Source organism: Armigeres subalbatus, chromosome 3 (genome assembly GCF_024139115.2).
Source record: "Armigeres subalbatus isolate Guangzhou_Male chromosome 3, GZ_Asu_2, whole genome shotgun sequence".
Classification (NCBI taxonomy): Eukaryota; Metazoa; Arthropoda; class Insecta; order Diptera; family Culicidae; genus Armigeres; species Armigeres subalbatus.
In genome coordinates, this window is record NC_085141.1 from 156,525,412 (window position 1) to 156,541,200 (window position 15,789).

General features: G+C 41.3%; 1 protein-coding gene across 1 annotated transcript; it reads right to left on the reverse strand.

Annotated features, from left to right (window-relative positions):
• Nucleotides 1-8,136: 8,136 nt before the first annotated feature.
• Nucleotides 8,137-15,789, reverse strand: LOC134226383 (venom protease-like). The gene is made up of 4 exons (XM_062707139.1): nt 15,286-15,789; nt 9,410-9,594; nt 9,212-9,348; nt 8,137-9,148 (listed from the first exon to the last, which is right to left on the reverse strand). The coding sequence occupies exons 1-4, from the start codon at nt 15,386-15,388 to the stop codon at nt 8,248-8,250; spliced, it is 1,326 nt and encodes a 441-aa protein (XP_062563123.1). The 5' UTR covers nt 15,389-15,789; the 3' UTR covers nt 8,137-8,247.

The following is a 15,789-nucleotide window of genomic DNA, read 5'->3' on the forward strand; positions in this document are numbered from 1 at the left end:
GAAGCGGGGCCGATTGTGGACAGCTGGTGCTGGAGCTTGTACTGACGCAGCTGCCGCTTCCAGTGACTAGGGCGGTTGTAACGGTGGAAGAACTGGAATCGCTCGACGGGAAGCCGGGATGTTCGGATAGTTCACCTTATCTAGTGCTGGAACATGGTTCTTCTCATAGGAATTCCACACGCTTTAGTGACGCGGCCACTTGATATCAGCCTCCACCATCTGATGACTGTAAATCCGTTGGGTGGGCCTCTCCACCTTTATTGCAGCACGGGGCCATGTGGCAAATCCGGGTGCCATGCCCCAAGTTACCGTGGCGTCGCAATGTGCAAGCCTGTAGCGCTCCCCAGATTGACACATGCTGTAAACAAGTTTCTATTGGTCATATACAACCAAATTCAGTAATATATGAGCTGCCCATGATCGCATATTTGTAACACTCGCATTTTTGTTCATTTTGTAAAAATCTTGTGAATCGTTCATAAAGCTTAATTTACTTCATCTAATCCCACAACAATAAAATAGGCATAACTATCTTACTTATATGTGGTAAGCTGGAAATGATTGATTTGTGGGGAGGCCAAACGATTTACAAAATCAACTAAAATGCAAATGTTACAAGTATGTGATCATGGGCAGTGAGTTACTGCAACAAAATCGGTCTGAGTTGTGCTGCTAGGGTCCCAGTCAATGGCCATGTAGTTTACAGTACAGATGAGCTTCAGGTCAGTCCCGATACTTTCTCGTCTTGTCGTGACGAGCGATTTGGTGGATGGTGACAGGCTTGATGCCACACCCTTCCAGCTCGACAATGAGCTCCTTCTCAGGCCACGCAACAAAGCCTTGAGTGGCTTCGTGCTGGGAGTTCATGAATGAAATACTCATACTTGTGGATTTGAAGGAACTCTACAACACACTTGTTTTCTGTCATCACTTTTTTTCGGAAACTGTGCTTGATTTTTCATCCATCTCTGACTTCGACACCTTGTATCTTTGGAACCAAAGTACGAAGAATTTTTTTTTTATTTTTCTTATATAGAGTGTTGGCAATGGATAGAAAATACTTCAAAATGTTTTGGGAGACATGACATGCCCGATTATTGGTTGCCTGAAATCCTATAATGCACAGGCGAGAAAGCAGCAAGGTATTATTTGTCTACATTTTAGTATTTGCTGAGCATAATTCCATTAGATCAAACTGAAAGTACAATTGATTGAGAAATCCAACACAAGCCCAACAGTTGGATTAATTATCCATTATTAATTTATTATTTATTTTTTATTATATTATTTATTATATATTAACAATATTATTAATTTTGGATTGGAAGAATTCTTTATCTATTTTCCGATAAAATGATGAACAAGTTCGGGATCATTTCATGTTTTCATTTATTTAGTCTACATCTAAACAGATAACACTGAATCAATAATTTGACGCCACAATACACGGTTCGAGGCCGCATCTCTCCATCCTCGAATACGCCCCACGCTCGCCAAGTCGTTGTGCACCTGGTCTGCCCATCTCGCTCGCTGCGCTCCACGCTGTCTCGTACCTGCTGGATCGGAAGCGAAGTTCGGGATCATATGAAGCAAGACGGATTAAGGATTCTAAAAGTGAAACCATTTCAGTTTAACACAGGGTTACTACTCCTGGACTTCATCTCATAGCTTCTGTACATATCCTATCAAAAAGAAAACAATGAAATAGAATTTCATAAGCTTCTAATTTTGTTGTTTTGTGAAGTGATAAAATTGCTGTTTTATTTGTTCCTTTCGTGATTATCTAGATGAATACCGGAGACCACAACTGGGTGAGCAGAATCGAGCAAAACTATCGATAAAGGCTATTAATTGCATATTATTGTTGAATATCTTGGCTGTGCATATACACAGCACATGTTTCGAAATGGACAAATTGATATGAAATTTGCGAAAAAGAATCCACGTGTCTTGGAGGGACCCAAGACCACGTGTCTTGGAGGGATCAGTGTGGAAGCTGATATATCTCCACTGGCTTCCACACTGATATTCTTCCCTCCCCCTTCGTACGGGAGCTTGACAGAAGGAAGGTCGTGTGATATGTGCCTTCACGTATATTGCCCTCCACTCGCTTTCAAATCGACTTCTATAAAAACATTCTTCATGCCTGCCGTATCCTAACGGAACTGTCAATTCTATACTTTCGCCTCTAATTCTATCATGAACAAGTTTGGAAGATGATATTAGCATTTCCATATCATTGTAAATCGTTTAACTTTACGTAGAAGTAACACACATAAAATTATTAATTAATGGAATGTATATTACTAACAGAAAACGAAGATAAAGTACCATTCTACTCCATATTCGTTGTTTCGAATTATAAATCGTGAAATGCTTGGTAGACAATTGCATGCAACTAGTTCTATACAATATTCAAGGTACACTTATTTATTGCTTGCAATCAATTCCTGCAAACGTATCAAACATTGAATACAATCTGATACGCAAGAATAATATTATCAGCATCATCGCACACTGCTTCGTGACAGTGCAACTCATATAAGTGGGAAGCATTAACTTCAAAGAGATAGGTTTTATCCTAACAAACATTGGTGGTGGGCAAAGCACATATATAGTCAAAAACGTTTGTTGTGTATAGTTTCCAGCGCATCATTCGGTTTATTCATGGCATATTTTCAATTACGGGATTGATTGGTATGGAAAATTCGTAAAGGGAGAATGGTATTTAACGCAATTGCAGAACTAAAATGCTCATCAAATAAAATAGGTCATTAACAATAGTTTTTAATACGTTTTAGCGAATGTATCAATTAATATTCAAAATTGTTATCTAAGCTGTAACGAAAAGATTGATTGATTATCTGCATAATTGGCTGATAGGCTGTTCATGTAGCTAGGCGCTTAGATGGTGATTCAAAACTTTGGGAAAATAAACAAATAGCTGATTATGCTGAGTTTGAAATTTTAAGTATAAAGTAACAAAGGGGTAGATATCCTGCGTAGAAAATCAAGACATTTTTAGAAGTGACGTCATATTCTCATCTTCGTAGTCTTACGTCTACAGTTCATACAGCCGATCATTGGGCTGTCCACTTATTGTTTTACTGCGTTAGGAATACAAAGAAAAATAATAAGATAATATGGAAATATGCTGAAGAACAAGAAGGAAGAGTATTTGCAAGAACAAGCAAACTACATTGCTCGCAAAAAGCGCAAAAAATGCTATATTATAATGATAAGAGCTATTAAATGAGCACATCGGCTCCGAATAGTTTTGTATAGAACAAATGCGCCTTCAATAAACGAATCGGAAGAAAAAATTAATTCAAATCATACCGGTTTCGTATGTTAACCAACAAGCGTTTAAACTAGCTGGTGATGCAGATGAATGCTTACCAGGGTTCGGATTTCTCAGTCACTCACGCGTCAACATATTTCTCCACCATCCACTTTATCCGAAGAAATTACAAAGTGATGAACTCCGACACAAACGATGGTGCGAAAAATTGTTATCCTTCTTCAAAACTAAATTAATTTACGTTAATTTACAATGTTATGAAAACTCATATGTGAGTATGTACGTTATGTGGAAGATATTGATTTGGAAAATGTATTGGAGGTAACCACTTTCCCTTCGATGGGACTCAGGCCCATGACCCTACAGTACGCTAGACTGGTGCTTTAACCAACTAAGCTACGAAGGACCTCCTACCCTCGCGTGTCGTCCATTGCACGCAGCGAACCCGATCGAAACCGAAAGATAGAGGTTGCACCGATCCCCGCTCGGTGGAACGGAAAGGTACGCGAAGCCGGGTCGCTTTGGGTATGTGTGCCTCTATCCGTAAGTGTGGATCGCCCCCGGGACGTAATCGGCATTTTTACGCCGCCATTGCTCTCGCGGAACAAAACGGAAGCTTCCGTTCCAGCCGCCACTGCCTCCGCATCTCTAGTTCGGCCATTACACACACGCGGGTCATCTTGTCGCTGCGCGCCAAAACGCAGCGTGGACATCTCGGTGGCAGCCATAGCATCACCGTCATCAACGAGGTTTCATCGAGCCAGCGGATTCGTCGAAGTTCATCAGGCCCCATCGGTCATCAAAAAACCTGCGCAGGTACGTTTAAAGCTAAGTACATGGCCATGTTTGCTCTTGTGTTTCCATTCCCGTAGAAAACGTCCAGCACGAATAAAACGTTCTAGAAATGAAGTGATTGTGATTAGTTTCATTACGTTTAACGTCAGTTTCTTGAATAAACGACTAACTACTTCCGGGAACTAAACACGTTATTTTCTTGGTTGAGTTCAAACTTTTTGCGGTCCCTAAGATCTTGCAGTGAATGAATGGGAGGAGATTTAGCTTGCGTTTGAGAGATTTTGTCAATTTCGCATAATAACCGTTCTAAGGTTTCCCCTGAGCCAAACAGTCTCAAAAGGTCGGGCAATTAAAACGTGACCGGTGGTCTGGTCTCGTTGACCGGTCTCATTGAGAGTGGCGCTAAAGTCGTCGATTAAACTCGGTAAAAGTGTACGGTTATAACCTACTACGAGCTCCAGAAGAAACTGCGAACATAAAAGATTCACCACCGCACCAAATGTGTCATGTACAAAACGCTGATAAGACCGGTAGTCCTCTACGGACATGAAACTTAGACAATGCTCGAGGAGCACTCGGAGTATTCGAGAGACGGGTGCTTAGGACCTTCTTGGCGGTGTGTGGCAGCGAAGGATGAACCACGAGCTGGCACAGCTCTACGGCGAACCCAGTATCCAGAAGGTAGCCAAAGCCGAAAGGGAACGATGGGTAGGGTATGTTGCGAGAATGCCCTACAAAGATGGTGTTCGCTTCCGATCCGGTAGGTACGAGATGCGTGGAGCGCAGCGAGCATGGTGGGTTGACCTGGTACAAAACGACATGGCGAGCATGGGGCGCATTCAAGGATGGAGAGATGACGCTTCGAACAGTGTATTGTGGGGTCAAATTATTGATTCAGTGTTATCTGTTTAGATGTAAACTAAATAAATGAATTGAAATGAATCTCCCCTATAAAATAAGAAAAACCCAACTTAATTCACCGAGTGGTGATACTGCCTTTCTCGCATTTAACCAAGACACCATCCTTATATAACGCTTATATAGTTCGAGTCCATTTTCTTAATAACGTTTAAACGGAATGGTCGATCGTTATCAAATTCAATAGTGATTAACAAGGCTTTTTCTCCTGTCGAATGCAACTTGTTGCGAGTTCGATTTTAGAGTGAAATGATAGCTTTTCGGTTCAATTTTGTTGTACGAGAAAATGTGAGGCCTCCAATAATTTCTTTGAAAAATGTATTTCGCAATAGTCACTTGTTTCAATTGATTATTTTGCTGCAAAAATTTATATTTGGCCCGTAAATTATTTTGCAATCTAACTGTCAATTGTTGAGTTTTTCGCTGCGCCGCTTTCTAAATCATTTTTTGTGCAATCGCATTGGATTTTCTCTCAACTCGCCCTATTATTGCATTTAATAAACATTTCAACTTTCCCCGCCAAATTTGCAAACCTTTTGCGTATATAAACACTGATCTTAAGACTAATCGATTAGTGAGGAAATCTTGCAATTGGTCCATACGTTTATGAGTTATTTTGCCTCAAAAGAAATGCAAACTCATTTTTATATATAGAGATTTGCTGACAGCAGTGTACATGAATGTCTTAGATAACTAATTTAGTCGACCGGACCTTCCTACCCTACTGATCTACAGTTTTTCCCAACATCAAAGAGGTCGTCTACTAGATAAAAGAATCGCACACACGATGTAAGCGCTCCGAGGAAACCGTATAGGGTAAGGGAGGTATTTTGGACGAAGATCACAGCTGTCCACCAATAATGGTGCCTGATGCTCGATGTGAGACAGAAAATCAGAAGCATCAGTCTCACCTTTCAATATTTTAGCAACAAGTGAAGCTTGCTGAATCTTTCGGCTTCGCAGCAGCGTATCAAGTCCCAGGAACCGACAACGCTCCACGTACGGAAAGAGATTTAAGGAATCTCTCCACGGTAGGTCTTTTAGGCTTAGCGCAATTGGATGAATCTTCGAAGAACGCGTAGATAGTAAGTTTTCCAGTATTTGTCATACCAATGCACAATAAAGTGATTCAAGGCAATGAAGATCGGGGAAATCACGGGACACTTTCATGTTGAATCCCAATTGACATATAGCTTCCAATATAACGTAAGAAATGTGCTGATTGAAAATAAGCTCTGCATCTAGAATACATGAGCGTTATTCCTGACGCTCAAGGACATTTCCGTCAATGCAGTATTTGAACGTGATAGGAGTTCTCAATCTATGAAACGTAATCATCACATAGGTATTTCGCAACGCTAACTACAAGTTTGTTTAGTTTACGCCATTCAGCAAAGGTATTCTGCAATGTAGCATCGATGAAGAACAGCGTAAATATCAATACACCCAGATTGCTGCCTTGTAGGTAGACACAATAATCATCTGCGAGCTTCGCATCTTTTGCATATAAAATGTTGAATAAGAAAATTCCCTTCACCTAACTGGTAAACGGACACAGTCACCTTTAGCATGATCTGGTAAACATATGCAAGCCGTAAAACAATGTCGAATTGGAATGCATCATAAAAACTACAATTCCAACGAACAACCTTTATCCCAAACAACATACTGCGCCAAGATGTCCAAAACGCCAAACAATTTACAACGTTGTGGGGGTTCGCAAACGAAACAGTTTCCTCCCCCCGCTACAGACTCTCCTAACGGTGCGTCACCGTAGGTATTCAAGGTTAAGGCTGCAAAACAGTTTACCATTTCAATCAAGCGCCAAAACTTTTGCTCTTTCGATTTCCACCAACCAACAGCTACTTGGCACCTATAACAAAACACTTAACAGTGGTTTCAAACCCGCATTTCCTCCCCCAATGATGGAAAACGAACGAACCAAACAACCGACAGACAGCTGCAAGTATCCAACAATAACTCAAAAGACACTTTCCTGGCAAAGGTTCCCCATTTTTCGATTCAAGTTCATGTCGGGTGTAAATAAAATTCATTATTGCATTGACACCCGGTCCTTTGTCTTGCAACACGGCGGAGTGGGGGTCGCTGAATAAAATCGTTCGAAAAACACGGAAGGGAAATTTACACCTCTGTACACGGCTAGATTGCCTTTTCCAATCTATTGATACTGAGCACACGAAGGGGGCAAGATCTATTGCCTTTTTCAGGGCGGTATGCAGTGGTTAACGGAAGTTCCCGCGTTTTGGCCCTGTGAAGAAAATTGAATGTGTTCCTTTCGGGAAACGAAACATAGTTGCTTCGTTGAGTGATGTATGGGCTTCGTGCATTGATACAGTTTTGCCTCTGGTTGGATAGATTTCCACTGGCTCCGGGCTCATCGGAATGCATTTGTTTGAGCCATCATGTTGGGGGAAGAAAACAAGACACGATGAATGCCACGCGACAGGCTAAAGGACAGCAACATCCGAGGCTGTCACGCAAGTGCCAAGTGCAGAATAGATTAACTGTCAGGTGGCGAGGTTGGCATTCACAATGGACAGATTTATGTGCATAGATAGATTAAAACGGAAGAAGTTATTATGGTCTTAATAAAGGCAAGATAATGGGTTTATTTGAAAGCTCTTGCGCGAAATTTGATTGGATATTGAACTTCCAGGGATGTAGATTTCAACTTAAGTCTTGATTGAATTCAGAAATCTATGGATTCGCGTCACTCAATGTCAGAAACATTTATACCTATTTGGGAAAAGTGCTTATATTTAAACTTTCCGGGCATACCTGATTGATTGGTTGTCTTTATTTGAGAGACTTGCAACCCTAGGCGAGCTCATCTATAGAAAATCATCCATGTCTTAGGAAGTTCTTATCGTGATAATCTGTGCAATCAATTACAATCCTATTGGCAGCTCAAACCGAAGAAGTTAAGAAATCCGAAACTAAACGAAAACTATAGAATCTATATGTAAACCAATTAAGATGTCAATCGCTAGGAGGTTTGATTGGACGTGATGCACTTCTGTTTTGGTTCATGGTTGTAAACTATCTTCTAGAACAAATACATACGTTCAAAGCGATTAATTGCTTCAGATTACGAATGCTGGTTGTTTACTGGAATCTATATTTCTTTATTGGTTCTAAACACGAACAGAAAATAAATGCATTTCAAAGAGTAAAAGTTTGACTATTACAAAGCAATTCTATTTTAAAACATCTCAAAACACAGCATTCTCAATAATCCATCGAACATACGAACTAACTCGGGTGTAGATTCCAGGATGATTTGCCTCGCCGCACCGAATGCCCCAAGAGACGATTCCGACCGACACCCAACGGTTGTTGGGCAGCTGTAGCATCAAAGGGCCCCCACTGTCACCCTGGCATGAATCCTTACCACCACTGTAGTCACCAGCGCAAATACTCGTTTCAAAGATCCTATTGACATAAACATCCTGACAGTCTCTGTTGGACCAAATTGGAAGCGTAACCTCCATCAGTATCTTGGAATGTGGTCCACCAAAAAATTGAGTTCCCCAGCCTACAACCACTCCACGATAACCATTCCAAGAATCGTCCAACGGGGGCATGCAAATGGGCCAAATGTACGAGTTGAAGTATGATGGCCGGAATAGCTTCAACAGCGCAATATCATTCTCGTAACTGACCGGATCGAAATCAACATGACTTCGAATCTCCGTCACCCGAAAGTCTCTCGACCTAGTTTCATTGTACTGCGTGAAGTCGTATTCGCCCAATCGCACCAGGAACTGATGAATCTTAAGATTCAATACGCAATGCGCAGCCGTCAAGACGTGTCTGTCAGTAATCAGCACTCCACCACAAAACTGCTGCTGTCCATTGTTCGGAATAAGTGCCGCCATCCATGGCCACTCTCCAGGATCCGCCGGTACTCCCCCAGCTATCTTCGATAGCTGCTTAGTCGATATTCCACAACCTCGTTCCTCCTGTCGATCACGGCTGTCTTTACCGGTGATGGTGTTGTCACCGTCCAAGCCATCTACTTGGTCATAATCGTCCGCTTGCGATGGTAGACGAACGGAAAATTCCGGACCCACTCCATCACCTGTGTTTTCCGGGCAGCATATTCCGATGGACCTTTGAGAATATGAATGTATTGAATGAAATTTTGCCCGATAATGGTATTTCGAGAAGACTTACATATTTTCAATAACGCACAGTTGTCCCAACATTTTCCATAAATTGTCCTTTGAATCTACGATTTTACAGTGTTGATAGCGCTTGCAGTGCCCTTTCGCTCCCGATGCAGTAGTGCACTCCTGATAAGCTTTATTTTTCTGCAAATATGGTTTTGAATTATTTATCTCAATTTGTTCAAATGCCCAATAATTAGCTCACCGGAAACGGATTTAGAACATTTCCAATAAATCGCTTCTTTCGTAAGAGATTTAGATCTAAATGCTTCTTCTCACGATCGGCTTGTACCACTCGGAATGGTTTTCGTCGCTGCGAGGGTCGATCTGCATTACTAGTTCTGGAATCATTACTCTCGCCAATGTGATTTATCTCGTGATCGTCAATTGCTGGATGAGATATAAATGAAAAATAATACAAAAATTAAAACTGGAAAATTAGATGTCGGATGTTTTTTTATTACATCAGTTTGAGTATGCCAATAGCATAGTGAATAATTATGATTCGTCCGACGCTTTTTTGGCCTGTATATTTCACCTTTTTCGTAGAAGATAGACTGTTTCACCTTTGAAAACTTCGATTATGCAGGCTAAGACGTTGGGCCATAATAAATCTAAAAATTACTACATTTGACGATGGTTTTGGTTTGACGAACAAGTTACACAATTGTGTGAAATAAAGATACCTATTTACACGAGATTTTAGAAATGCTTACATTTAATTATGTCGATTTTATCGAATAAACAAGTTTTAATAATTTAAATAAATAAACCTCTCGTTATTTTCTATGGGTTTGTAGAAAACAAGATTAGGGATAGTCTTTCCAAGGTTGCAATTCAAATTTTCCTTTCTTATGATATGTAGGTCAAAGTAACTAAAGCAAGTATACAATAAGGATATTTAAAAAAAATCGTTAGAAGTGATTTGAAACGAAATTCCGCGGAATTTCACGAAATTTGGGCATGGTGAATTCTGATTATTTTGATTTCGTTTCGTTTGTTAAATTAAAAAAAAATCGTAAATTAAAATTTTATTGAAATTTAAAGTTAATTATTGAAAATATAAAAATTAATTAGATAAATTAAGAAGTTAAATCGCTTGCAATAAATAGTGCATAACTCTTATTATAACTAAATGAAAAGGAATTTCGAAACAAATTTTATGGAACACTAAATTTTATATACATCAAAAAATTTCGACTGCACCGCTGAATGAAATTAAAAAAGTTATTAACCCTTCTGTTACAAATCCCCTTTTTGAAAACAAAAATAAAAATCTTTTTGGCTGTAACTTTTTTGTCTTTTCAGCTTTTTTTTCGAAAATTCACCAAAAGAAGTGGAAGTTTTATAAGTTTTATGGGTTTCTAGGATTGGTCACTTGGTTTCGGAATTATGCCGGATTTAACCTCAACCGTGCGGTAAGACGCGCGACTACAAAGCAAGACCATGCTAAGGGTGGCTGGGTTCGATTCTCGGTGCTGATCTAGGCAATTTTCGGATATGAAATTGTCTCGACTTCCCTGGGCATAAAAGTATCATCGTGTTAGCCTCATGATATACGAATGCAAAAATGGTAACCTGGCTTAGAAACCTCGCAGTTAATAACTGTGGAAATGCTTAATGAACACTAAGCTGAGAGGCGGCTCTGTCCCAGTGTGGGGCTGTAATGCCAATAAGAAGAAGAAGAAAGAAGAAGAAGAAGAAACCTTTCTCAGAACGCATACTTCGGATATGATTATTTTAGATATTTTGATTGGAAACGGCACATAAACTATACCAAATATGATCAGAAATTTGATCAGCACAAAATATGGCCTGTATTCCGGATTCCGGACGTTCCGCTGGAACCTGTTATAGGGTCGCTTCACGGAAATGGGCTAATACGATCATGCAGCAAAGCAAACTTCATGATTTCAAAAGTTATGGCATTCTATGGTAGTTTTGTACTTCCTGGACCGTATATGAACCGATTGGAACCGGTAGACAGATTTACCTAGTACCGGTTGAAAGTTCAATCTTGGGAAAAAGTAAAACCCATTGTTTCCTGTACGGGTGTGCCACTGCGACCAATTATTAGATCTATTGTAGCGTTAACCGTATCCTTAGTGTTTAAGTGCATGTCGAATTACTCCAGTGCTATTGAGAAGCAATGCAGTATCGGTTTCGATACAAATGTTGTTTTGTTTTCTCAAGATCACCATGATAAGGTCCCGCTATTTAGTGTGGAAAACAGAAAGTGTGGAAAAGCGGGCATCGAGCGGCTACCTTCTACCAAAGTTGTGGCACCACCAACGAACCGGCTTTACAGTGCTGGGTAAGATGCGCCAACGCGTGATTGGGTGGCAGCCAATCAACACAAGGATGTGCAAGCTGAGGATTAAAGGTCGTTTCTTCAACTATAGCATCATCAACGTGCACTTCCCACACGAAGGGAGACCCGACGACGAGAAAGAAGCGTTCTACGCACAGCTGGAGCAGACATACGATGGATGCCCACTGCGGGACGTCAAAATCGTCATCGGTGACATGAACGCTCAGGTAGGAAGGGAGGAAATGTATAGACCGGTCATCGGACCGGATAGTCTGCACACCGTATCGAATGACAACGGCCAACGATGCATAAACTTCGCAGCCTCCCGCGGAATGGTAGTCCGAAGCACCTTCGTTCCCCGCAAAAATATCTACAAGGCCACATGGAGATCACCTAACCAAGAGACGGAAAACCAAATCGACCACTTCTTCTCCGACATCACGTACGTCCTCACTTACCGCAGCGCGAATATTGAATCCAACCACTACCTCGATGCAGTATGCCTGCGGAGCAACTGTACCGCGTTAATAACGCACGAAAGTTCTATGAGAAGTTGAACCGTTCACGTAAGGGCCACGTGCCACAGCCTGATATATGTAAGGATATAAACGGGAACCTTCTTACGAACGAGTGTGAGGTGATCCAAAGGTGGCGGCAGCACTACGAAGAGCACCTGAATGGCGATGTGGCAGACGAAGATGGTGGTATGATGATGGACCTGGGGGAGCGCGCGCAGGACAAAATTTTACCGGCTCCGGATCTCCAAGAAATCCAGGAGGAGATTGGACGGCTGAAGAACAACAAAGCCCCTGGGGTTGACCAACTACTAGGAGAGCTATTTAAACACGGTGGTGAGGCACTGGCTAGAGCGCTGCACTGGGTAATTACCAAGATTCGGGAGGAGGAAGTTTTGCCGCAGGAGTGTCGTGTGTCCCATCTACAAAAAGGGCGATAAGCTGGATTGTAGCAACTACCGCGCAATCACATTGCTGAACGCCGCCTACAAGGTACACTCCCAAATTTGATGCCGTCGACTAGCACCAATTGCAAGGGAGTTCGTGGGGCAGTACCAGGCGGGTTTTATGGGCGAACGCTCCACCATAGACCGGGTGTTCGCCATTCCAGGAACTGCAGAAATGCCGCGAATACTACGTGCCCACACATCATCTATTTATCGACTTCAAAGCCGCATATGATACAATCGATCGGGACCAGCTATGGCAGCTAATGCACAAACACGGTTTTCCGGATAAACTGACACGGTTGATCAAAGCGACGATAGATCGGGTGATGTGCGTAGTTCGAGTTTCAGAGGCATTCTCGAGTCCCTTCGAAACCCGCAGAGGGTTACGGCAAGGTGATGGTCTTTCGTGTCTGCTATCCAACTTCGCTATGAAAGGGGTAATACGAAGAGCTGGGATTAACACGAGTGGTACAATTTTCAATAAGTCCGTCCAGCTATTTGGCTTCGCCGACGACATAGACATTATGGCACGTAACTTTGAGAAGATGGAGGAAGCCTACATCAGACTGAAGAGGGAAGCCAAGCGGATCGGACTAGTCACCCGGATAAAATATATAATAGAGTTGCAATAAAATATCATAAAAATACAATACAGTTTATTTATGAACATTAAATTCTATTGTTTTTATATCATACCAATTAAAGTGCCATATTGTTGTTCCAATAGACGTACAATAGATTATATTGCCAGTAAAAAGTTTGCAATAGAATCACAATAAATTCAATTGTAATGGCAAAAATTTGTTCGAGAAAAAATCGAATTTTTTATTGTAAAGATACATAACAACCCCTATTTTCTATTGAAAAACTGCCATTTACAGTAGGCTTTATGGTGGAAAACAATATTCTTAATTGTTATTCTATTGTGAGCCACAATAGAGTTTTCCGTAATTACTAGGGTTTGCAGAAATCGCTCTCAATAGATAATGAACAACGATAAAAGAGAGGCAAAAATTGTTCCGAATCATAACAAGCCATGAACAAATTTATCAAACTTGTATACAAGTGCGAAAAAACAGAATCGGATGGGCAGCCCCCACAGAAAAATGGTGATTTTCGCTTTGTTTTCGCTCCTTTCGTGTTGGTTACTGTACAGCTGTGTAGAACAAGTTGAAATGCATCATCAGAGCCAATGCTCCCCACATTTGGAGCTTTCTAAAAGAAATTTATCAAGGGGTATAACATCCCGATTCCCGAATCAGTTCTCTATCATGCCAGCTTGCGAAAAAAGTTTCTCGCGGAATGCTACATATCGTATATGTATACAGAGATGATAAGTGAGAGACTTGCTCTTTCTCTTTAGGATTCAAACCCTGGTAATTACTATTCATTTAATTTCAGCGTAATGTTACAATAATTTCTATTGTAATTGTTTTGGATTTTTTTTATTAGGGCATCAACACGTCGAAGACGAAGTACTTGATAGGAAGAGGTTCAAGAGAAGACAATGTGAGCCACCCACCGCAAGTTTCTATCGGTGGTGACGAAATCGAGGTGGCAGAAGAATTTGTGTACTTGGGCTCACTGGTGACTGCCGAAAATGATACCAGCAGAGAAATTCGGAGACGCATAGTGGCTGAAAATCGTACATACTTTGGACTCCGCAAGACGCTCCGATCGAATAGAGTTCGCCGCCGTACCAAACTGACAATCTACAAAACGCTCATTAGACCGGTAGTCCTTTACCGACACGAGACCTGGACGATGCTCGTGGAGGACCAACGCGCGCACTTGGAGTTTTCGAAAGGAAAGTGCTGCGTACCATCTATGGGGGGGTGCAGAGTTGCACGAGCTGTTCATTCACACCGCGAAAATCGGACGACTGCGGGGGGCCGGGCACGTAGCCAGAATGTCGAACAGTATCCCGGTGAAAATGGTTCACGACAACGATCCGACGGGCACAAGAAGGCGAGGTGCGCAGCGGGCAAGGTGGATCGTTCAGGTGGAAGATTACTTGCGGACCCTCCGTAGACTGCGTGGTTGGCGACGTGTAGCCATGGACCGAGCCGAATGAAGAAGACTATTATATACCGCACAGGCCACTTCGGCCTTAGTCTGAATAAATGAAAAATAAATGAAGTAACCATTTTTGCATTCGTATTACTATGTATCGTGTGGCAAACACAATGATACTCTTATGCCCATGGAAGCTGAGAAAGTTCCTAACCTGAAAATCCATTAAGTAGGACCGGAAATTGAACCTAACCACCTCAGCAGTCAGCATTGTCTTTGCTTGGTAGCTGCGCATTTTATAACTAGGCTAAGGAAGGGCTCGTGAAGGTTTTTTTTTGTCTTTGTACCATACATATGCTAAATATGATGTGTCATATCTTTGTAAATATTAAATCATATTAGATCATGTTTAGCTTGTCGATTAAAATCATTCAGATAGCTGCTACGTGATGAACCGACCTAGGGCCGAAAATGTCGTTAATAGATAAAAGATAATAATAATGTAGTTCTGTACTGTAGTTCATTTGCGAGTTAATTTATATTATGTGATTTCTTATGAAAATGATACCGTGTATTTTTATTATATTTTATTATATTATATTTTTCGACAATGAAACCCTGTGATTATTAAACATTATTTTGTCATCTCTCAGCTTGAAATCATGTATCGCTTTCTTGGGGGTTTCATTGGATTTATTATTATGAAGAAATTTGAGGTAATACCAATCGTAAAAAAAGCAAATGTGGGTAATACGGTGCTACACATTTAATTAGGCTACATTCTAAAACTTACCCAAATTCTTATTCCCCAGTTCATCTTTCACCAATCCGATAACCGACTGCAGCAGACATATTCCTACGATAAAACACACACGAACAAACCACCTATGGGACATTTTTCATTTATTTATCAACACCTCCACAAATTTCCCTTCTAATCGTAGCACTATCTAACAACTATTCCGAGATCATCATCAGTACTTTCCCTATTCGCACCAAACCGAAAATTAATAATTGTTGCCACGATCTTCATCACCCAGCGCACTGCTCTCGACTAAATGCCACCGAAAGGCGATCGTTACTCTGAGTTGCCTTATCGGCGGGCACACCCGTCTCGCCTTGCCCCATATTGCGTTGTTAACGCCCGCCATGTCACTATCGGATTGTCCTTCCTGCAACGAATGCAAATTGGGGCAAATTTGTCAAAATAAATTACAACCTAACACGCCGCCGTCTAACGCCAGCAGACTTATGATTAGGTTATTGAACTGTGGGACGGGGCCTGAGCGCGATTTGC